Source organism: Spodoptera frugiperda, chromosome 1 (assembly GCF_023101765.2).
Source record: "Spodoptera frugiperda isolate SF20-4 chromosome 1, AGI-APGP_CSIRO_Sfru_2.0, whole genome shotgun sequence".
In the NCBI taxonomy this organism is placed as follows: Eukaryota; Metazoa; Arthropoda; class Insecta; order Lepidoptera; family Noctuidae; genus Spodoptera; species Spodoptera frugiperda.
In genome coordinates this window covers 6,028,128-6,053,607 of record NC_064212.1, presented here as the reverse complement: position 1 = coordinate 6,053,607, position 25,480 = coordinate 6,028,128, and the positions used below count along the sequence as shown (strand labels likewise).

Sequence of the window (25,480 nt, the reverse complement as noted above, 5' to 3'; positions counted from 1 at the left end):
AATTTCTCAGTAGTAGCACGGAGTCTGGAAATGTGCCCGGTATATGCCAACAGGCTCACCACCTTACATGGGACTTACAACATAAATTGTGAACACAGTGGCATTACGTGCCATAATGTGCACCTCTGCCTACCCCTTCGGGGATTAAAGGCGTGACGATATGTATGTGGAATAGAAAAATGTATCTCCATGGATTTGGAACTGTCGAATAGCAATTTTTTTCAGTACTAAATTGCCTTACTTCTAAGTGCACTACTAGACATTCGAAACTAGTTATGATGCCGATGAAAACTCATATTAATAAAAATTGTGAAAGATTTGCCTGCAATCTGAGTCATCGTTTTTCTCGTGGTTTTTCTGATCGCAACTTTAATTTAAGCTTCAAAGTATCGAATGAATATGTTGATTAGTCAACTTCTTTTTTGATGTTGCTCATATTTCGGTGTTAGTACTTATTTTGACAATATTGTTTATTCATTTAATTATGTTTGTCTGTACATTTATCGATTACATTCTGGCTAGTTGGTGTCAGTGATCAGGCAGTGACTAGGTCTACTCGTACTGCGTGCGTCGTTGATCTTTTGGAACTTTTCGTGAATAAGTGTGATTTGTTAATGCACTGCGAAAAGGTGAAAAAGGGCGATGCTCCTTAAATTTATTTTTGTTGCTGAAGCACAAAATATCAAACTCAACGAGTAGTTGATGATTGAAGTTGAAAAAATAATGACGATACTTCTGGAAAATATGAAAATACTAATTTGCTAACAATGAGCGTTTGATGACTTTCATGTTTACACTATCCAAAATGTGAAGTCTGACTCTCCTCTAGATTGTACTCGTATTGTTATGCCGAGGGTCAGGGCAGGAGCAAGACAAAGCGGGTGCAGCAATACTTATTTATAAAGAAAACGAGGAGATATGTTGAGTTATTTACGAGATTTTGGTGGAAGAATATACATTTTGGACGTGTTAATTTTATTTACATTTAAGGCTTATGTTCGCAGACGGAGTGGTAGTAAATCATTTAGAATGTTATTGTACACGAGGAGCAGCGCTGACTTTGGCGGTAACATTGCAGAAACAAGAGTTTGTCAGCGTTTATTTTATCGCGGCTGTCTCGTTGTGCGTCTCGTTCGGCTCGCAGTGAAGCGAGCGAGGTCGGCAGCTCGTCAGTGAGACACAAGCCGCGGCGCGTACGGAACGCCTTCACGCCTGTTCACCGCTCCCGCGCGTATCTTCACGATAACACGTTCAATATTCAATTTCATTTTTTACAATAAATAAATCTCATATTAAATATTAAAATAATATTGGATCTTAATATTAATTTCGCGTAATTAACTATTTATTTTTGTACAACTGCGATGTTTATGTTCTTCGGTAAAAACTATGAACTGAGGGACTCATAACACAGACTTTGATTTTGATTATTTTGATAATTCGATTGTGAGAAAACTTTTTGAAAATGATGATGGCTAGTGCTAAACTGGTGAGGGACTGCAGCTCGGAGTTGAGTTCTGACGTGCGGTCTCTGTCGGTGGCATCTTCCACGGAGGAGCAGGATTCCACCACCACGGAGTCTGAATACACCGAGGAAGAAAAAGAGTATGAATTAGACGACCTCCAGATTTTGAAAACTATCGGTGAGTAACGAAACTAGTTATAAATAATATTTTTATTAGATAGCTATTTGCCTGTAACAGCGCTCCTGTCTTTTAAATGGGGTGAGCAGAGATATATCTGTTCAAAAGAAATAATAATGCTAACATTAGTTTGATAGAAATATCGTCTATAATAATAACATTAAATTACCTATAATGCTATAATTCGCAACCGTTTTATTAAGAAGCTAATAAAATCATGATTGGTAGTCAAGGTGTCTGCGAAGTAAACTAAACAACACTTCATCCATGACTCCAGAACGCTATTAATAGTAAAGATTCTCACTTGCTAATTTTACAAGATAGTCATCGTCATTTAAACCTTCCTATAGTAAAAGTGATGTGAATCATTGCCCGTCGCTGCCCACGTGAATTAGATAAATATGAAAATGTCGTTTGCTGGAAAATATATGTTTCTTTCAATGGAAATCCGTAAATATGGAACTTATTATTGGCCATTTGTGATTGTCATAACTTTTAACAAATTACACTTGGCATGTTATTCCAACCATCGCTTATTTTCCATCGTTACGATGTCTGTCGGTGTTATGGGGGATGTCTTAGCTGTCTATCATTTGTAATGATTTGTTGAGAAGCTCGGATATGAGGCGGCGGGAATATTATAAAGTGTCACTAATGCTTGTCACATAAATTTCATTAAATATAACGGATGGTCCACGAGTTCTTAGCGGGACACTTGAAAGTAAGGACTGGGAAATAAATTATCATACAAGCACTGTGAAATCTTGATTACTATTTTCTTTCCTTTCTCTGGCAGTTTTCTATAGAGATTTCGTTTGATATTAGATATCTTCTGCATTTGTTTATACTCGCTGCTTGCTTATAAGATTTACTACTTATAAGAAGCTGTGTACCTGTTCATCTTAACATTGCAACATCGCTTGTAAGTTCAAACTGTGTACAGTTGTGTTTACATAATCTGACCTGAAACTGAACTGAAAATTCTACAGGTTCTCGTAGCTCGTAGCTTATAAAGGTACTGCTTTGGTTTACACGATATTGTGAAACAGGTGTTACATTCATTAGAACTTTAGATGGATTTATTGCTCAATGGTCATAATTATTACCTTTTCAGTCTACTCTAATGCATCGTACATTATAGCAATCGACAATAATTTCATTCGCAAAATTTAATATCCACGCGTCATATGCCTCGCTTAAATCGAAATAAAAATAAAGCGATTTAAAATTATATAATGGCGTAACGTAAACACATTAATATTCCGCCGGTAGGTTTGTATGTTTCCACTTGGTCGGACACTTTTAAATCTCAGTTTCGCAAGAACAATACGATAAAATTGTTCGAACAAAATCGTTCTTATTTACATTGTGTTTAGAGCACTTTTGTACCAAGTGATTAATCAAATCGTGGTTTTATAGTCTGACCATGTAGTTGTATATCAAAAGATGTCATGCGATTATTTTCTTGTCCACCGTAAAAATGTTCTTCATAATTTACGATTAGCAAATTGGGAGAAATAGGATTATTTTATGAGTGTCTTAAAGTAGCGTTTGGAGTACCTACTTACCTAAGTAGACCAGATACCTATCTAGTCTAGTAGATAGCGTAGGTTGCTTGCCAAAAAAGCTCTAGACATCTTAACCTACAATGGCTCGTGTAGCTAAATTGCATTGTAAATACCTTTTTGTTACTCTACAATACAAAATATTTCTTACATACCTAACAATAAGTTGTTATTAGATACCATTTAACTTAGTATTAATAATCTTTATCCTATATCCCAAATATATGAAAAACCAAAATAAATAGACCAAGGACATAATTACTATGTGATTATTGATAACAGTATCGCGGAGTATAATGAGAATGCAGGTGATAATACCTCGACCTAATTCTAGCCGCGCGGAATATGGGCCAAGGGTGATCGAGCTATCCGTGACCCGTAGGATATGGCACAAATAATGATATTTCCTGTTTTCTGTGCATATTATTTTCCTGTAGCTTAACATCGATTTGACAATTGTTGTGTAAATAATGTTTATATTGGGATATTTATTATATCCGTAAAGGGTATTTATGCGCATCTAATATCGAGTTTAAATTGGATTAATCGATTAGCGGATTATTTCGCAATAACGTGGATAATTGTCGATGAACTTATTGAATCAGATTTCAAGATCTTACGATTAAAATGATATAATCGACCGTGCAATGATGGATTACGATTAAAACAATTACCTAAGTACGTTTTAATCGTACTCTATTTGATGCACTGTCTAAGATCTAAGTAAAGTTAAGTGGTTGCTCACATTGAATGCAGTATTTCTGACACGATATAACCAGTGCCTATGTAAACGCAGGATATTACAAATTATTAGTTTGAATAATTATTCAGCACAGAGTAATGTACACTTGTACCTTACAGTTGGAATCTGAATGATAAATGATAAAGCTAAAACTGCTGCCTACTTGTCGACCCAGTTACATATTAAAGTAACGCCTAATAGTGCAACGGAGTTTAACTATCGAAACTGGCAACCGATTTTGTTTGTGGAGACAAAGAATTAAACTTATGTTTGCGTTTGGTGCGATCGGGCTCGTATTCGTTTACCTTTCAAGATAAAAGTTCTTTATTACTCGAGTATTAAGTATGTGTTGCTAATTTATTCTACAGTCAGCATATACAAATAGAAATAATCTCCAATTCAGCACATCTATAAATTGTCGTGCTACACAAAAAAGGTTAAGGCGCTGTGCATAGTCAAAATAGGATTGATTCAACAGTTTTTTTGCCCAATGTTTACATGTTAGAGCAACAAAAAAAATATATGTTAATCTTGATCATTTTTATGAATGGACCACCTTCTTCAAAACACGATTTCTATTAATTTTCTCGATAGAAAAAAATCATAAACTAACCATTTAAATTGAAATTCTAGTCATTGTAACTATATTATTTATGAACATATCTTAATAAAATTAATAACAGTGACGTAATTTAAAATAATAAAGGGAACTGCCTTATTTATTTGTCGATTGAAATGAGATATTTGTAAGAATTAATATAATTCATGATAAATAACTCAGAACGAATCGAACAAAACGTCGTCCGATCATGACATCTATTCGTTTCTCTTTCATTCCTACGCGGACCGGCAGTGACCGCTGAGGCGCGCTGCTTGGTGGACCTATGTCAGTTTGTGTCAATCGCCGCTCAGAAAATAATCATTCACTAACATATCTTTTTGCTGTTTGTAATATTTTATTTTGTAATTAGCTTTTTCTAAGTTGGGTTGTCAGTATATTTTTTTGTACGAAATCGATTTGAATTATAAGTTGTGTAAATACAATTAATTTTTTCATAATATACTATTACCGCGTAGCATGGTGCAGATGACACATTCAGTAACGTTCCGTACCATTCTTGAAAGGAGAAGGGGACTTTTGGGCCCAGCAGTTAACTAGTTGAAATGTATATTAAAAAAAACCGTAATTTTTTTCTAAGGGAAATCACAAAATATGGTACCTTGTTTCTATCTGGGAAGCGAGAAAACTTAAATTAAGTTATCAAAATTTATGATTATTTAATCATTTATGTATGACGTACTCTGTGATTTAAACTTCTTACAACACTCCTGTCTGATATCAGTCATATACCGATTGACAGATGACACTCGTTCATTGTGTTTCGTTCTGAGTGCGCACGTATTTTCCATGTTTTATTGTTTAACCCCACGACCTCGGCTTTATAAAGGACTTTTGACGGATCTTGCATTTCAAAATTACCTGACTCTCTATTTTGGACAACTGTTTAAGCCTATCAATTGGATATTGACGACATGGATCGCTGTGTAAATTGTACAATTGCGACTGGTCGCAGTAACTCTATTGGCAGAAGAATCTTGGAATTATTAGTTATTCGTCAGTGGCGTGCATCTCAGCCTGTATAATATGGTATCTCAGTTGGGAAAGATACCAAGAAAATATACCCCGACCCCCTATCCAATTCTTAGATGACATTCTCCTAATTATTGAAGATGAATAATACATATTTTATACTAATATTGGTGTTTTATTTATATATCCTCCTGTCCCTTTTTTAGTTTTTAAAAGATTAGTGCCTACCTACTGCGTCTAAGGGCCTATGCACGCCACGTTTTTTAAAAGCGCCGTCGACGCGCGTTTGTAGCGATACAGACGCGATACGTAACACCATAGACGTGTTTAGTGATGAGATGTACTGCTATGATGGATATGGATAGGATGTCGATGATTTTTTGGAATAGAAAACAAATATTGTGCGTAGTTCAATTTTTATTTTTAAAAAACCCTTAATTATGTTGATGAAACAACGGAACATTATAAGATGGGTTAAAAAGTTGCTAAGAAAAATTATTTACTTTTTATTCGTCCAAACTCATATTATTATCTGAGTCAGGATCATCTGAATCTGTATCTGTATATTGACATTATATAAACGCAGATAAACTGCACAACTAAACAACACACTTTAATAACAAAATTAAAGAGAATTCAATGTATGCTGCGAGTATCGATAGCGATAAAAAAAGATCTTTCTAATGTCCATCCCTAATCATGTGGTACTGAGAGACGTCAACGACATACAGGCAACTGTCACTAGCGCAAAAACTATAGTAGTAGTAAGTTTGTGTAAATTATTGTTCGATTTCGGTTTTAGTCATAAAAAAACTAATAAAAAAATAAATAAAAATAAAATAAAAATGTATACAACATAATATTGAAAAAATAAGAAAACAAAAACTAATACGGGTAATGAGATTCGATCTTAAGGATCACGGAACGCGAATCAACGCACTGGGCCAATCGTCCATGAAACTATAGTAGCGAAATTACGCTCCTAAATAAAATGGAATACGCGTATCAATGACATTTGCACGGTGCACCCCTCAGTACACGAGACCCACTTCACCTGCTTCACCCCTCAAATACATAAAAGTTGTCTATTCACCGCGCCTTAAGCGTGGTGTGTTTTAGAACTTTACTATCTTGGGTCGAAACAAATTATGAATAATTTCTAGATTGATTAAACTTACTCATTTTAATGAATATTATATTACTTTATCCTTATAGGTTAATCCAAGGATAAAGCAAAGGGTAAAATAAACGAAATTGAAAGTACAAAAACAGGGAAAGTTTAGAGAATAATAGACATTATATTCTAGAGTAATCAGTATGCTGTTTGAAGAACAAAAGATTTGTATTGCACTCATACAGTATGAGATCTACTGTGCATTAAACATGATCAAATGGCGTTCTGCCTTGGCGAAGATTTAAGCACGTACGTTTTATAGTACCTACCAACTTTAGTTACTACGTATTATTTACTTCCAATTTTTCTTTTTTTCCCTTCAAAAAAAGGAAGGAACGTTTTATTATTTAGTGTTTCTCGGAATCTAAAACTAGTATCAGAGTCCGTTTATGTGGAACTATCCTTATAAACATTTTTATATTGGGACTTACCATTCCGGGGAATTCCTACCTATTATATCTTGTTATGCTTTAAGTAGTTCCATCTTCAAAACTATTAATATCATACAATAATCACAATTATTAATAGATAGTTGCTTTGATGTTATCTCATAAATCTAACGGAAAAATCCATTAGTACGCAACTACTTGAGTAGAGCAAATTTTATTGTGCGTCGATCGCTGAAACATGAATTTGAAGGGCTTCGCAATGGGATATTTCCTATAGACGTAATACATGTTACGTAGACAGAGCTTCGATTTCTGTAGTTACGTACTATGACAATAAAACTGACAGTTTTGTACGCGCCAAAGATAATGGGAAATGTTTATTGTTTTAGTCCGAAACGGTTCATAAAACGACTCCAACCGGTGGAGTCCCGACGCACATTTAGCGATAATTTGACGCACATAGTTGGGATAATGACAACCATTCTCCACTCCCACAAGTGAATATTATTTGACATTCATTATATTATTAGAAGAACGAACATAAACTGCAAATAACTAACATTTAACGTCCGAACAAACCATCAAGTAGTTCCTGAAAGTATGAAAATAGAGACACAGCTTCTAAAATCATAGACATAAAATTATTACGAAATAAATATAAATAGTTGTGTCGTTGTATTATTGTACAATTATACGCTTTGTTATTACTGGGTGGGCAGTGGTCCAACCGAAATAATTACTTACGAGGTGCGAAAAACACGTTCCGTCTAAAGATGAGAATAATGCGCGACTACTTAGCCTGGTTTAAATTCAGTATTTAAAACAAGAGTTAGAAGCTAGCATTTCGTGAGGCCTATAGCTTATTTGAATGTGAGCTAACTCACGTGTAGATTATAATTGATAAAAACTAGTAATAATTTCAGTAATAAGTAGTTTATTAGGTACTTGAGGAAAGGTACTTAATAATCATTCGTGTTTCCGTTACGAGAATCTTAAGAAAGTTAATGAAAATATATGGGAATATAAACGGGATGTAAATGTGAGTACATTGCCTATAAAAAATCCATTTCCTGACCTGTAAACAAGATACAACACAGACGCGGTCGTGACGGTTATGTTGGTAAGCAACAGGGTTTCAAATTCTCAGTTTTCTACATTGAAATTGGAACGAGGAAGGTGTCGTATGGCTCACATATCTAAAATACGTGTGTAGAGCGTAGCAGACAGTTAATTGTAGAGGTGAAACAGAGCACGAAAGTTTCTAAGGTACCAGGCGCGCAGAGATCTGAGATCTCGTTTGTGCATTATCCTCATCCTCACGGTGGCATTCGGTGCTCCAGTTACCGTGCTAACGACTCCATCACGCGTCGCCCGCGCCGCCAGCGTCCCACAAACAAACACTTTGAACTAACTACCATAACAAAATAAATATGTATGACGACCAACAACCATAATACCGCGATTTAATTTCACGCGACGGCGATATTTATATGAAACCTGGAAAAATAGACCTTAATGTGTATGTGTGTAACTGTTTATTTATTTGAAGATATATCTAAATCGCAACGATTTAGAAATATTTTATGTTTAGTTACTATCTAGACATCGTATAATTCACCTCAATAAAACATTTAAAAGATGGGTGAGAAGGATGTAACTGCAAGATATTGTTTATAACATGCTTTGTTGCGAGACGGTTACTGATTTTAACGAATAGCTAAGACAAAAGAATTCATTTCTGCTTATGTTTACGCACGCGAACGATTGTGTTTGTCACGCGTGATTAACAACAGATATGTGGGTTAGTGTGTCGAGAGTAACTATAATGTAAGACAGATAATAAATAAATAATAAAATTAGTTCAGCATTTGATTTGATATTGAAGTGATGACCACGTGCTCGAGCAATGATTTTGTGTGACTTATCACACAAATCATTCATCATTCATCACATAAAGCTTACTCTAAAACGCAGTTCAGTCTTGATAAGAATCAAGAGACGATATTATCTCGTTGCATATCGAAATGTCATCAGCATAACTCACCTAAGTAAGAGAATGTAATTGTAAAGTTCCGTTGCTAATCAGCAGCATAGTATATCCGTGAAATCTGCGAAATGAGCCGTTCCCATACTCCACGGTGCACTCGTGCACAATTGAAAGTAGCTACTCATGTGCGGAGTAAAATTAAGAAAAGAAAGTTGTTTAAGAACAATGAGGTACGGTGCAGACGGTGGTCCAGACGGAAATGGAACTGCCACATCAGTATAAGCACCTAATGTTCCCACTATGCCAAGAATCGTGTGATACGAGATGTAGTTAACAAGCATTGTTTGTAGAACAACCACTGTTATATTATAGCACGTGTGTTTATTAAATCATATCATACCATATTGCATTTATAAGAGCAAACCACGAGCCTGAATTATTGTAAACAATTTTACAAATTCTTCACGCTTACGTACCTCTTACAAAACTTTCGGTACAGTAAACAATGCTGAGGAAAATCATTATTAACATCAATGTGTGTACCTTCAATCTATTTTGCTTGTAAAAAATAACTGATGCTCGACGTCTACAAATAATTTTTGAATACTTTATTATGTTGATTGTAGTAAGAACATGCACCGGCTCGGCATCCATTTCTGCAGTAAAATGTAAATTTCGCGGATGAGCCTATCATCAGATCTTTAGTTCAGTCTTTGTTTATTAACTTTACGACTACGATTCTCTAGAAATACAGCTTTCTAAGACATCAGCTTTAGTAAAAACACAGAAATGTTTTTAAATTAGCATTTCTTTAATAGTTCGCCTCTCTGAATAATGCATGTATTTAAACGCCATGAAAGTGTCAAGGTGCGGTGCATGGATGCGTCGTCCTTGACCGTTTTCCATCGACTCGATATTAACCTGTTATAATTATTAATATTCATGTAAATGCGGGCGAGGTCGGTGAGAACACTCGTGACCGTCCCATCACTTAACCAGTGCATTGTCTGCTAACCAGTATTTATAGAAATAATTAGTGCCAGGTTGGGCTAGCGGCTGGGCAGGCAACGAACTAGCTACATAATGTAGAGTATTCCATGCTAACATTGTGTTTCTATTACATGTTTACACGTGTGAATCCATCTGTTGTGATTAAACATTTGATCTGTTCTTCGTTCTAGCGTCTGATTAGTCTCAGTATTTTTTCAAGAGTAATAGATACTCCCAACCTTGTTCCTTTACGGTCTAGTAGTAACGTCTATCAAAACGCCTCGGCAAGTCATCAAAGATTGACGAATGAATGAAAATATGTAGGTTTAGTCTAGAAGATACGAGTATATAACTTATTGAGCCTACTAGAATTCCGGTATCTATGAATAGAAGTCTAAGAATATGTATTAGATCAGTGCATTTTCGAGTCTCGTAGAAGCCAGATATAAACTTGCAAAAAGATTTATTGGTCATTAAGAGATCAGTGCAGACGTTTATGGGTGATTAGCTTGTTCGCTTTTTGCATATTGTTAACGTAGCTGCACCTTTAGAAGTGAGTGAACACTGAACTCTTTGGATTTCAAGTGCGTAGGAACTAAATCGGATGATGCTGAAATATTTTACTTGTGGAGTTGTAGGTACCGGTTGCTGGAGCAAGTCCAGTAGACGTGGCCCGAACACGTGCCAACTCTAATGTCTCGGGGTTTGTCAAACTTTGTACAAGGAGAGACTGCTACAGTCGTCACGGAGTGTGTTGAGCTGCAGTCGTATACATACAACATTAAGACTCGTATGTACTTTCTCCACCACGAGCCAGCATGGAACAACCGTGACATTGCGTGCTTATCGGTTACACAGTAAAAACTCGCTAGAAATAACTAATACAATACCTATTCGGAATTATAAACAACGGCTACTGCTGCGGCTGTTTGATAGTCTCTCGCTTCTTTCTACAATCATTTGTAAACCAACATTTGTTCTCCGTTACGTAAGGCAAGCTAGAGCAAGGTTATAAATAATGTCTTAGGAAAGTTTATATCTTCAAAAGTTAACAAATAAGTTTCCGATCAAATACTTGTGTTTGTGGATAACAAACAAACGATGATCATTAATATTCACAGTTTATTCAAATCAACAGTTACCTCTGTTATGCATACATTAAATTCCATTTTTTAAAGTATAATTCACATTAATGTTAACTTTCTTTTTCCTTGTTAAAATAAAATATTTCTATACTTGAGTGTGCGTCGAAATAAAGTTTAAAGGAACATATAACGCAACGCTCGATCGATCGAAGACAGGTTTGTTTATGCAACACTACGTAATCGATAAGATTTTCGGCACACCAAAGCGCTGCCGAGATACACGAAAAAAGTGAAATGTTCTCTAGAGTCAACAAACTCGAAAGTGGAGAAGCGCAGGCGCAAGTTAAGGCGAAGTAAGTATTTGTTAGCGGAAACTTGATTGCCGACAGATTTCACAAGTATTCCTGTATCTCACATTGTGACTAGCATGCCTCGGTGGTTTGATTTGTTATTCCACGTCCGTAACGATGGCGGAGCAAAACAAACAGAACCGAAACTACACGGTTTTATTATTTACAACCAAATCTAAACATTTTTTTAACAACTAGATTAATTATTTTGATAGCTATTGCTTGTTAGATAGAGGTGGAGATTGCTTATCATGACGGAACTAATGGGCGGTCTAGCGATCCATTTAATAACTATTACTGATAACGTAAGGGTGAAGAAGATTGTTCTTTTCCCGGTGATGGCGACCTACTTTACACACGATGTCGTACACTCCCACGCTTCTCGGAATCGTACATTTGTTGTTTTGACAATTTAATAAAACGTCAAAAGACGATGTGAAAAAAAGAATTGAGGAATATTTTTAAAAATCTTATTTTTATTCTTTTTGTGGTGACACGTATTTTTTTTCTATGGGATAGAGGGCAAATGAGCCGAGATCAGCGTTGCTCATAGACACTCTTAATGCAGGAATTATACGTGCGCTGTCGGCGTTTTTGTAACGTATTTAAAGTAATCAGTGGTCCTCTAATTTGAGAGTGACGATTTGAATGGATGATATTATACACTCTCGTTTTCTTTTATGGATAATTGCGTCGGTAGCTGGTTGCGTTGCTAACAGGTTTAACTGCTCCGAACAATAACCGACCACTCAACCAAGATTTAACTAAGCAATCGATATTTGGATATGCTCATTAAAGGAATTATAAGGAACTGAAATATTTTGTAGGAATACACTTACATATTTAGAGGTTCGTGATAACTTTCAACTCCAAAAAACAAATTTAAAATCCATGTTTTGTTTCTGCACGTTTAAAACAATTTCCTGGTCCATAGTGATTCCGCAAAAAATAGACATAAACACGTTATTTTTTAGATTTTACAGCATTTTTACGGCTTCTATTATGAGCCAATAAAATATTAGCTTCCAAATTGTTGTCTATGGATGTTATTGTTTATTTACCCTTATCGTAATTATGCAGTTGGTACGGCAGCTCTTTGATCTCTATGAAGTTATAAATCAAGACTATAAAATATGAATTTCATATATTTACATGATAAACAGCGTTTAAAATGATCCATATAATAATGTAATAGTTTTTCGTGGAACGTTTATGGTACAAGTGGCTTCGAGTTACATCTTGTGTCAGTCATGAGCTTAACGTACGGACGTCACAACTTGCCAATAATACGCCAAGTTTTTACATTATATGCCTCGTAAAATGTCTTCACTTTTGCAATATTCAAATACTAAAAAAGCTTGTCTATTTTGCTTTCTAGTACTCACAACATCGTGGTGAAAATTCTTAAATTGATGTAGATAAATACGTTTTTGTAATCAAAGTTTGATATTGAATTTTTCTACCTACTCTAGTTTTTTCATTACATCAGTATACCAGTAATATAATAGCAGTAGTAACGAAAAGTTTCACACTATCCTTATCTAACTAGTGATTAAATATACACTGTTGGATAAAACAAGCTTTTAATTGTTTATGTTTATTTATTTATTTAACTTTAAATGCAGAACAGTATATATATAAGTTTGTAAACGCACTCACGACACAGGACAAAACCCTAGTGTAGTACCTGGTTCAGCTGGTGTTTTGCTGAAGAAAAAGGTTTGTGATTATCAGTGATTGTTTCCGTAAGACTGTGCTGATAATGAAGCATTCTTGATAGTAATTGCAGCAACACGACTTTAACAATCAACTACGCGAGGTTAAACCATTGTTCACATAAACTCTTCCGTATTCTAATTTTAGCAAAACTATTTTTGTTTTACTTGTTAATCGTAAAAAATGAATTGTTTTAACTTTGTCTATCCTACCAACGGTCATTGCTTATGTACTTAAGTCAATATTAAAATAGGTATCTATTAAAAGTTGTGTCGAAGTGAACCAATTACTTCTTTAGTTTTTATGTCAATAAAGTTCAAAACATTCTTCAAGAAAAAAAGATAATTGAAATAAGTATTTCGAAACATGAATATGTAAAAACATTTTGAATAATCAAAAACACGATTTATTCAGCATAATTGATATTGAAATGTCTATCATATGTACATACGAAACATATATTATTTTTACAAAATGACTGACTTTCTTACAGTTTGCCGACGTCAAGTAGGTACTGACGTCGGATTTGAAAGGTTGGCCGATGATGGAGTAATGTAGCGTGCGTCAATAGCATCACATGCCGGTTAGATATAACCAGATCACTTTTATGATATTCCGATTTATTATACAAACGATTGATATTGTAATATTTGTGTATTTAACGTGTTATGAAAGATTATTGTATCGGACGCTGCCAAAACGTGGCGCCCGTGCGGAAGTTAAGGGAAAACATTTTATTTACAATGTGGAGATGTACTTGCAGGGTTCATTGACGTCAGTGTCATGGAGTGGAATCTTTTCGTTCAGGTGAATACTAGAAGTGAGGGCAGAGGAGAATACTTTTGTCACTATCCCCGTTTTTCCTTCGTATGATGTAAGCGCCAAAATTAAACATTTAACAGAGACCGAGCTGTAGCACTCTCTGACAAACCTGAATTGAACCTGAACCTATGCTTGGCAGGCTCCTCTGCTATGTAGTGGAGGGACATAGTCCAGCAGTACTCCTGTTGATGTCTAATAGGGTATTAGTTCGCAATAATGAGAGACCTGTTAAAAAGCCCTTGAACGAAATACATTGCCTACTTATTAAAAGATGGCCAATTTTAATTATTAGATTAAAAGATAAGATAATGAAGGCGCCAAATATAAAGTAAAAACTGGGTAATTTCGTAACAATTAATTTCTAAAAAAAGAGAAATGTGTCGATTCTAAATCTCTATCAGAAGCGGCATCTAAACTTTTTTGTAAAAATATCGTTATCAGATATTTTAGCGAGATTTTATCATTGCCCCCAATTTATGTAATTTGTTATTAATTTAGAACTTAATTGATAAAAATACAATAACAATTGGGTATTATTGCGTTTAGAAATCTACCAAAATAACAAAAACAACAGCGGTAGTATTCTTTGATGCGTAGTATAATTAGGTGTTGTATACTAAAATGTTGTAGCTGTCAGTAAAAAGATTCCAAACAAAACGGTTAACCAGCAACATCCGATTCCGGTGGAACGCAGCGTGGGCGCACAAAGCAACAAAAACAGAACCCTCCTTCTGGCACAGTCGGGTAAAGACCTGTATTTAAGTACTGGCAAACAGTAGAACCGTCATTACCGATTACGTGCATCGCGATCAAAGACCATTGAACCATTTGAACTTGCTCCCCATGAATATAAAACGCCTTTTATGTCCACACGCATTAATATTCATTGCTTACCTGCAAGATATTAGCATAGCGATTGGTGTTTCGATTAAAAATTCTATATTCTTGTATAAAGTCTTCATTAGGGCGCTACAGAACGTCCTCAGGGCTTTGAGATGCTTATCATTGTCATAGCATAGGCTAAACTCTACATTGTATTACAAATACTTAAACATAGTTGCTGATATTAGTAGTCCCTTAAGTTTCTTGGTGAAGATTAACTTCTAATAATTTTAATCAGAGAGGAGTTTTGACTCAAAGGAGTGAAAGTAAGCTTTTACCTATCTTGCAGTGGGAAGATCACGGTCGACAATGTTCATAAATAAGAATCGCCGCTCATATTGTATCTACGAGCAAAAAATATCTAGAAATACATTTGAAAGCAAAAAATAGACGAAGATAGTCCCCAAGAAGTCTGTTTCACTGCCAACATAATGTCTTTATTACAAACAACGACAACTATAAAATTTGACGTAGTTTTTGTATTCTAAAAATGTATAGTTCGCCTAGTATGTACTGTGTAGGCACCTAGGTACATGTGTCGTGGTGATTAATATTTGTCGTGATCCCTGCGCGCACGCGATTCAGGGAACACGGTTGATATTCATGTTAAAACCTTTACCTTCGTCACGAACGCTTTGTTTCCGTATAAAAAAGTGTATTAAAATTCATAGTAATGGAAGTTTTCATAATATTCAAATCATTTCTCTACAATCCAATGTTATTGTTTTCTTTTAGTATGAGTTAATTAAGATTTAATTTCTACTTCTACCTTAGTATTTTTTTACGTTACAATGTAATCTGAGTAACACCCGTACATAACCGGTATTTAGAGGCAGTTAACTAACATCCAGTGCGTAGTTAACACCGGATCCGCGCATTTTCTTTCCCTTTTTCAATAGCGCGAAAATAACTGGAAAATGAAAACAAATATGTAACATTATCTTTGTGGTTAGCCTGTCATACTTCGCAAGCAAAACGTAATATTGTCAGGTTCCGGTTTGTACAACAATCACAATGGTTTGGTAACGCTAAACGGTGACTTCAATTGTTTTATTCAAGGATCTGTAAATGTTGCAAACACAAGGAAGTTACGAGACCGCAATGATGTTGACAATAAAACGATTAAGTAAATCCTAACAAAGATTCGTATTATTTATAGATTGTTAATGCACATTACATTGTTTCGCAGTACAACGAATTAAATTATGTTTATATCCCAATATAAGATAATTTTATAACAGGAAGCTTTTAAACTTGATCCGATGAGGTTTTATTACATACTAACAAATGTTCAGCAATTATATATGTCGTAACACGGGCGGCGAGACTATGTATGTATGTTTATGTTCAACATTGTATGCCCGAAGGCGCAGTGACTTCGCAAACTAGTTTACAAAACGATTTTTGCTCTTATGTCATCGAACGTAATACTTACCTCGTGAATGCATCTGTTTGTTAAACTTGAAATATTGTGTTACAATTTGGCAATAACCAACGTAGTAACACATGCTTGGAGTATCGGCTGTTTAATGTACTGTGCATAATAATAGGTGGGTTGTACTGCTTGAATTATGGAAGCAAATATTTCAACATTGCAACCCTAGCATTCTTCATTGCCTTTTGCGAAAGATATCCCACCCAAAACATAAATGTGAAAGGATGCCAAGTTCGATAATATTGGAATGCTTCGCCTATAAAAGAAGTGAGATCTAAATAAGTACCAAGTTCCATACACAGACCTCAGTTAAAAATGATATAACTTGGCAAGTTTTAATAGAAAATTATATACTTGACCCATTGCGTTTAGTAGGTTTATAACAAAGTGTGTGTGTGTGCCAAGTTTGTTTTACTTTCTATGTACAAGGTAAACCTACTAAACGCAATGAGTCAAGTATATAATTTTCTATTAAAACTTGCCAAGTTATATCATTTTTAACTGAGGTCTGTGTATGGAACTTGGTACTTATTTAGATCTCACTTCTTTTATAGGCGAAGCGTTCCAATATTATCGAACTTGGCAGCCTTTCACATTTATGTTTTGGGTGGGATTTCATTTATTTTTGTAAGGTTTATTTTCTTTTTTTCTTATTTTACTTTACTTTGACTAAATACAAACCTTTGTAACGAATTTTAGGTCGGTACGACCATTGGAAGATATAGATAATTTTTTTGTTTTAGTTCCTTAGGGGTATGAATTTACACCTTCATTATTTTTAAAACCGACTCACACTTGGCCATTTTCAGATTTTTTCCTTTACTTTGACCTAAAGACCTACCTCCATGCCAAATTTCAAGTCAATACGACCATTGGAAGTGGTCTAGGTTTTTGATGAGTGAGTCAGTCAGTGAGTGTATAGTAAAAATAGCGATTTTCTGACGTCAATATCTCAAGACCTACAATAGGTACATTAATGAAATTTTGTATTTTAGATAAGTAAGTAGATCTCGACAGATACTAGAAATTTCAAATGCGTAGATAAAATAGATTTTGAGTTATAGGTGGGTCGAACTTGGCCCGAAATGGTTCGTGTAATATAACCCACGGCCGGTGTGTCGGTTTTTTTGCTCGAACTTGGCGGACACACTGCCGTGTGTCTAGATTAATTACCTTTCATAATAGTTATGGGTAGTATTATAAACTAGAGCTATAACTATGGTTACTATGCTGTCGGAAGATCAGTTTGTAATTCCTGAGCTAAACTATTTGGCTCCAACGCGTGCCGCATTCGCGACTTTTACATTTTAGCGATTGGAACGTTCGGCCGCAGTTTAACCTTCACTGTGAATTGTTATCTATTCTTAGTTCAACTAATTTATTTGTTCCAGTATTTAATCAGCCGATTTAATCATTGGAATTTGTGTATTATAACTAGAGAGTATAGCAACAATTCTAACTTTAGCATAGCTATATGATTTCTCTGAAGTCATCGACCTACTATGATAGACACTTTATTATAATATATCAATCAACGTTGAATGTTGTAAAAATGACATTTCGCGCATATATTAATTTTGGCTCCTACGCGTGCACGCTCGGTGTAGGGCGACGCTAACGTGACACGCAGCTTCCGTCGTATGATACGAGACCAGACAGAGTCGTACGAGTAGATTGTCCACGCCTTTCCGCGTAAAAACTCGTTTGCGACATAAAGAAAATCTTTGCTCTCCGTAGGGTAACGTGTTCATTCATAAATTAAAGTAACGAAACTAGTGACACTTTGGATTTCGGCCAAACATCACTACTTTGACTTTCATCCTTGACACGGCGCAGACCAATTTATAATATAGAATATCACCTACGTCATGGCAACATGTAGCAGTTATGGTTTAGTACAGCGACCAAAGTGTATTGTAGGTAAATCGCGGTGTCCTAATAAAACAGTGGCTACTTGTAACGAGTTGACTGTGAGTAATGACACCGGCGGTTCTCGGAACGATGTGCTCGGTGTTGACCACTTAACGAGAAGAATAATTTATATTTTAAAACATATCAACCTGATTTTTTTGTTACTTTTCAGAATTTCCAGCTTTATAACGTTCTGATATATTTAGCTTTTCCTGTAATACTGGAGCGTTGTCCCAAGCTGGTGTCAGGACTCGCTTTATGGTGATACTATAAATAAGTTAAGTGTAGAAACTAAACCAGCTGCAGGAATGAGTCAACTGTTTCAAAACCACATTCGGAAATCAAACAAGCTTGTTGTCAAGAACTTGTGGTACGATTGTGGCCAGAGTTTGATTCACAAAGATGTCATGTATTGTCGTCTGTAACGATTTGTTTGCGTGCCATTAGCGAAATATGACATAGTCGGAGTCACTCTATATCAATACACTTATGATCGATAGTTTCGGGGGATTGTTTATACACCATAGCTACTGTTACTATACAGCAACGCAAACTATGGAAAAAATATGTTTCTTAGCTTTTTTTGCCAGTACCGATTAAACTCCCTTTATTGTGGTTTGATATGTGAAGTTCATATGAAAAACGTGCGTCAGTTGGATGAATGGAAACTTAATTAACAGAGGTGAAGCACGATAATAGGGCCTTAGTATAATATTAAGCAGATAGGAATAAATTATAGGTAGCTTCTGAAATTAATATGTGTGTGGTGTTAGTCACATCGAGTGGTACTTCAGTCATTCTCTTTCACGTACGAATTGATTAGCGAATGACATAGTTTTTTATTTACCTTTCTCAAAACACATCCGCAAATAGAGTGAAACAAGTCGACTTCAGAGCAAACCAAATGTGTGTCACCGGAGACTGTACTTATCGCAGATATACGAGTAACTAGGTAGATGATTATGAAACACCAGGTAATTAGTTGCTCACTTCAAAGGAATTTATTACTTGTGGATTAATAAAAGAAAAAAGAAAAATGTTGCACATCAAATCAATTGAATTGTTTTTGCAATGGATGAACTTGGTTTTTATGCAGATGTTTTTATGTTACCTTCACGTGAAGGTCCTTAGGCTCGTGGGCAGGTCTGGGACGTCATCGCGTCACCCACGAGTGCGTCGCCATCCGAAGATTAATGCTGATAAAAGTGTTTGAGATTATAAATAATGGCGTGTGTGTCAAGTTCTCGACGAGACGGGAGGGACAGCTGTGGGCTGACGTCACAAGTAGTCACAACTCGTGAAAACACCTTCAACTTTTGTTCTTTTTCCAATGATTTATCCAATAAACGATCTCTTGGGAAGCCGTGAACCCATCTGCAAAGTACAAGTTTAAAGCAAGATTGAACGTTCAATTTGTTTTTCTCTATTGAATATCAACGTTATCGTTTTTATCTTTTATCACACTTTCCTCTTCATATTATTATTGCAGTATATCTACGTTTTTATGATCAAAATAAGTTTCAGCAATAAATATTTTTCTAAAATAAAATCAGAAACTAGTGCAGTAAAGTAATGAAGATATATTTGTGACTGTAACTAACAATTAATCGAATTAAAGGAGATGGGAGCAAAGAACTAATAAAGAACAAAGTGGTGAGAATATGTTTGAAGTTGAGACGTCCTCTCTTATATTAGAATCCCATGAGCCGGTTGGCAGAGGACATCGGTTTTGGATCAATTTGCGTCAGAGGTGACTAAACGATTCCGACTATGACGGACTAGGAAAGCAGGAACAGAAAGAAATACGACTAGATAAGTGTTTTTCACCAGACGCTTGTCAACACACATCGCTGACAGAGTTAATTGCTGAAATCTGGCGAGCCACTACATTTTATATTACTTTCTTATTTACTGCACAATCCTTAAAAATAGCACTGAAACTTGTTTACGTGCAAGCGTATTTTAATGTACATTTATAATTTTAATGTTGATAAAAGCGGTTTGACGATGTGAATAAAATTAAAGTTACGGTATTCTACGTAATGACGAATGTAGGTAAAAACATCTGCACTTACACGAAATTGGAACAAGGTTTGTTCCTAAATAAATTTTATTATTATGGTAATAAAGTAAAGCAAAATATTTTGAATGATCGGCCCAATATTTGCTTGTAACATTTTAATATCCAGGTTTACAACTAACGTAAAACTCGGATACTTCATTGAACGTTTAACGAGCAGTAAATAATTATATGGTGCTGATAAAATATCGGCTACTTGGCCACTTATGTAACATGATGTGCCTAGAGATCGTTGACCTGTTCCATGATTGGTTAAAATACAAGTGCTGTATGGTGCGAGTAGTAACTATTGAAAATAGAATGCCCGAAATAAGCCGCAAAAGTTATGGCTGGCCATTGGTGGGCTGGCTTTTAACTTTAATATACGGTAGGAGGTCATTTATTTTCAGTGAGCACGAAACAACAGTTATATGAATGTACTTAGCTAACAATGGCCTGATTGTTTACTCAGGAATATACTCTCGTTAATGAAAATCATTTAGAAATGTACATATAAAGCTGACGTTTATTATACTATTACGTGTAGATACTGACGTACTACACAATAACAAAATGATTTCCCCGAAAGTCTACAGACATACGTTTGAAGATGTTCTCCATAAATTCAGAATGGCAGTAAAATATAAGTTATGTGGCAGTGTTATTGATTGGGCGATAATATCGGGCCGTTGCGCAGGCGCAAGCACACACTACCAGTTTTACATATGACGATATAGCAATTAATTTAGACGTCATATGGAGTGAAAACTATTATAAATTATATATCTTATTTAAATATTAGAAAGTGAATAAGGGTCAAATACAGGGTCGAGAACATGGACATTAAGAGGTGCATTAGTAAAATGAGAATACTTATGAAGTAATATTTAATGTTCGACATAATCGTGTTGTTCGATTATCGTAGCTATGTTATGGTGTGTGAAAGTGATGATGTGCATAAGAACTATATCTTACCTATGCGCGGCGCCTACGCAAGTACACACACGTAGTTACGATTCACTACGGAAATGCTTTCTTCCTGTCATTTACGAGTACAAACATACATAAGTGTTATGTCTAAATTACGATTTCTATTTACAATTTCCCGTAGTAGATATCATTGCCAAAAACGCAGCGTGTTTTCAATTTGACATAATATTTATCAGCCTCCCGTCACACCTGTGTGTTGTCTATCACTGATTACGTACTTATATAACGTGCACATACGACTAGCCTATACAACATAGTAGGTACATTTCGTATTACATAAATGTCGCCCGTCAGTTTTATTTTTGTAATAAAATGAAATATTTCAATTCGATTAAGTTTACGAGTGTGGCATCATGTCTATTTCTGCGCTGTTCCTGTACTATGTCGGCGCCAAGTTCCGCTTTTTTGCTAATATTTATTTTCTGCTCGACTTACTGTGACTGTGTGATTGCTGAGCACGAGGTCGTGGATTCGATCCGTGAAATTGTTGTTCCAAGATATGTATCACCTACTTAGCTTAGTAGGTTTGGATTCATGATCCGTAATTTATAATTTAAATCTGTGTTCGGCTAGGAAAAACAGACGTAAAATATTTTATTTTCTAATATCATCACTTCAATCGGCAGATCGTAGATCGCCCGATGCACGGGTTGGATCGTAGGCGTGGAAAGTTTTAGTTATTGTAGAAAATTTCAGATAAAATTTTCTATTTAGCATATAATTAGGGTATAGTGACGTAAAGGCCATCAGTCTCGGCGTGCGTTATGCGCAGTCGCAGTGAAAGTGGTCGGACGAGTGCGCCCGCGCCGCGGTTCAACTGTGAACGAATAAATTAGTCGCAGAGCGCCCTTCACTGATATACAGATCTAATACGTCACGTCGTGGATTTGTGAAAGAAGTCTCTTACGTAAGACAAAGGTCACTTGTCTCAACTTGCATTGTCGACGCTTCCCAACTTAAAGTACTCGGATCTAATCTCACTGCTTATTTGTTTCGGACTTTTCTTTGTTCGTCGAATTTTAACTCGTTTTTATAAATGTTCTAGAATCTCTACATTTGAAACTTGATATCAATTCGACTGTCGGAATTACTTAGCAACTTTTTTAGTTGACGGGGAAGTAGTTTCAGTTAGGTCACACGTGCCAAGTCTACTCTTATTTCATCTGGAACCTTCTCATATTTTCGGACTTTTCTTTTCAGTGGAAAATCAAATAAACCACGATATAGTATAGCATTTCCTAATTTCTGAAGCTTTTTTCAGTTTCTTTGCCGTAGAGGTAAAATTATATGAATAATTAATAACAGCCCTGAAAAAAACATATAAACATATTAAAGTTATTTTTGTTTGTTTTGATCATAGAGCCTTGAAATTAAATTGTTGAAATATGTATGTTGTCAAAGGGCAGCCCTGGAGAGGTTGACATAAAAATATGCCATAAAACATATTTCTTTCTGAAATATGAGAATATAGTATTTTACACAGAGGAAATTTAAGAAAGAAGTGTATGGAAAACAATTTTATTCGACGTGTTTGTGCCATAAATGTACAATGCATGACATAACAGCAATCAGCATCACATCTTATCTCCGAAGTGTATTGTACGTGTATTAATGTTAAATCTAGTTTTCACCAGTTTTCACTAGTTTTCACAGGGACGATCCTTTGCCCTACACTGAGTAAAACTCAAAGACTCATGCTACTGTGCGTGTTTTGAGAATTTCGAAAATACAATAAACTTATCATAATTTTACACTTTATAAACAAAATCTGTTGGTAGTAGCTGCTGGTATTTTGTTTTTCATTTAACTATCTCCGTATTATAACCTCGTAACTAGGATCCGGATTGTCGATGACATGTCAAGACGGTATAATATTTATGACACATATTAATCAAAATTTAAGCGAACTTCTAGTGAAAGTACCGTCCAAAATGATGCAGCAATATTCGAAATTACGCGGAACGTTAAATTGTATATCAAATGTTTCTTTTTTATTTTTCTTATTTAAATCGTTCAGCTTTTAATAATATGGTTTAAATTAATGTCGAATGCATATTTATATTTCTATTGACGCTTTTAAAGTGAGAGATAAATGTGCATTTTTATTTATTCTGGGCTTCTTACCGAAATAGATATGCAAATATGTATACTAATATGTTATCTGTCTAGTATTATTTTCTTGCTAAGCATATATCAATGTTAATTAAAGGATTTTTATACTGAAAGCAGATATTTCTATTTTAAGAGTATATCTAGATTAGCGCATTTAAATAAATTCTACAATATAACCGTAATATAAATAGGCTATATATAACTTGTAGTTATTTATGTTTAATTATATATTTTATATTGATGCTTTTAAAGTGAGATATTATAATGTGCTTTTTATTTATGCTGGGCTTCCTACTGAAATAGATATGCAAATATGTATAATAATATTATCTGTCTACTATAATTTTGTTGATAAGCTCATATCAATGCTAATTAAAAGCATTTTTATATTGAAAGCAGATATGTCTATTTTAAGAATATTACTTTGTTTCAATGCATTTCCATAAATTACAATATAACCGTTATACTCGTATAAATAGACAATATAACTAGTAGTTATTTATATAGAATTATAATTATAAATAAATAATATTTTGTATTTAGTATAGTGCGGTTATGACACATGCTATGTTACTTAATTAGAATTGCAAAAACAATTTAAATGTAATGTAATAATAATAAATTATTATTTTGCATAATGACGGAAAACAATAGAAGTATACTTTATAAGTAAAATTTTCGTAGAAATATAAAAGATAACTAAAAAAAGTATTCTTATGTTGTTAATATATATTTAGAACTTGGTATATAGTACAGGTAAGGTTACTCGACTCGTTTCGAGAAACTAGTTATGCACTTACATGAAGAACCCGTATAATCTCATTATAATTTACGCATATATGTAGATACCTAAGTTTGTAGACAGATAATAATTTATCCATATAGCATATAGATTTTTGATATTATGAGATTACTAAAGCCAAATCTAATCCGACTTTCTTAAAGATTAGATTTCATTCGAGACAAGTAACAAGCTTACAAAAGAAACGTATGATTTTATTTCGATAACTGAATCTTCCTTTCAAAGAACCCAATGGTGCGATAACCTCATATACATACAATTAGTATATGTAAAGCACAAGTATGTATCTATATGTTGGTTTCACTCCGAAAGTCTTCGTCGTGAAATTCGCGATAATAGAATTCAAGTTTGGATAAACACGTCGATAAAATGTAAACACATATATGCAGATCTGTACATATGTAAAAAAAGATAATACTATAATCTCGGTGCTGTAGATTGATGATTCATTGTTACACTACAGATGCATCTCAAAGAAACATAAGAGTTCGATTACATCGAAGTTGTTCGAGCAACCTCAATATCAATATTTATTTATAGCGAATGTTTTAAATTAATGGGGTTATGTGTCGAAGGTAGTACACCTATTTATGTACCAGTGTTTCCTTCACACTGATGATTATTTTATAGTCTCAGTTTCTATTTTCTGAGAAGTTGGCCAACCTGAGGCTTGCGCAAGAGACAGCAGAAAATATACTGGAAACTGAAAGATGCTACGTCATGCCAGTAACTAGTGTTACGCAAATTAAAGCCCCCAATTTAAGATATTGGGGCGGCCTTCCGACGTAAATAGGCTCTTCTGATGGGTACCCACGTAACTCGTTTACTGGGCCATCCTATTTTCATCTCGACTCGTGTTTTTACGCACAAGCTCTTGGAACAGGATATTTCATTCGAGGCTCTAATGAATGGAAATGGAAAATGTCAGCGACGTCCCGACCTTTAGTTTATACGCCAGTAATATGTTTCAAGTTCCAATAACAAGCTTGTTGTATAGTTTGGATTGAGTGCACATTTCATATTTTTGATTTTGTTTATTTAATTTGAGTCGCGAACGTTGTAATTGATTCGATTTAAAAGCTTTTTAAAAGTAACGCGTAGTACCGTTTCTAAGTACTTTAGGTGTATAAACAACATGTAATGTTGTTTTAAAAGATCTTCTATTACACGTAGGCCCTACATTTATCGCATAGTACTTACATCTAGAAGAATTGTCGTACAAGGGATGTACTGAA

At 34.8% G+C, this 25,480-nt stretch overlaps 1 protein-coding gene across 1 annotated transcript in view; it reads left to right on the top strand.

Moving 5' to 3' along the window:
• Positions 1 to 1,132: 1,132 nt before the first annotated feature.
• The window catches only part of LOC118273160 (cAMP-dependent protein kinase catalytic subunit 3), a 42,759-nt gene continuing 18,411 nt past the window's right edge, over positions 1,133 to 25,480 (top strand). Inside the window, exon 1 of the mRNA XM_035589978.2 lies at positions 1,133 to 1,643. Within this exon, the coding sequence (XP_035445871.1) occupies positions 1,466 to 1,643 (178 nt within the window). The 5' untranslated portion in view covers positions 1,133 to 1,465. The remainder of the gene's footprint in view (positions 1,644 to 25,480) is intronic.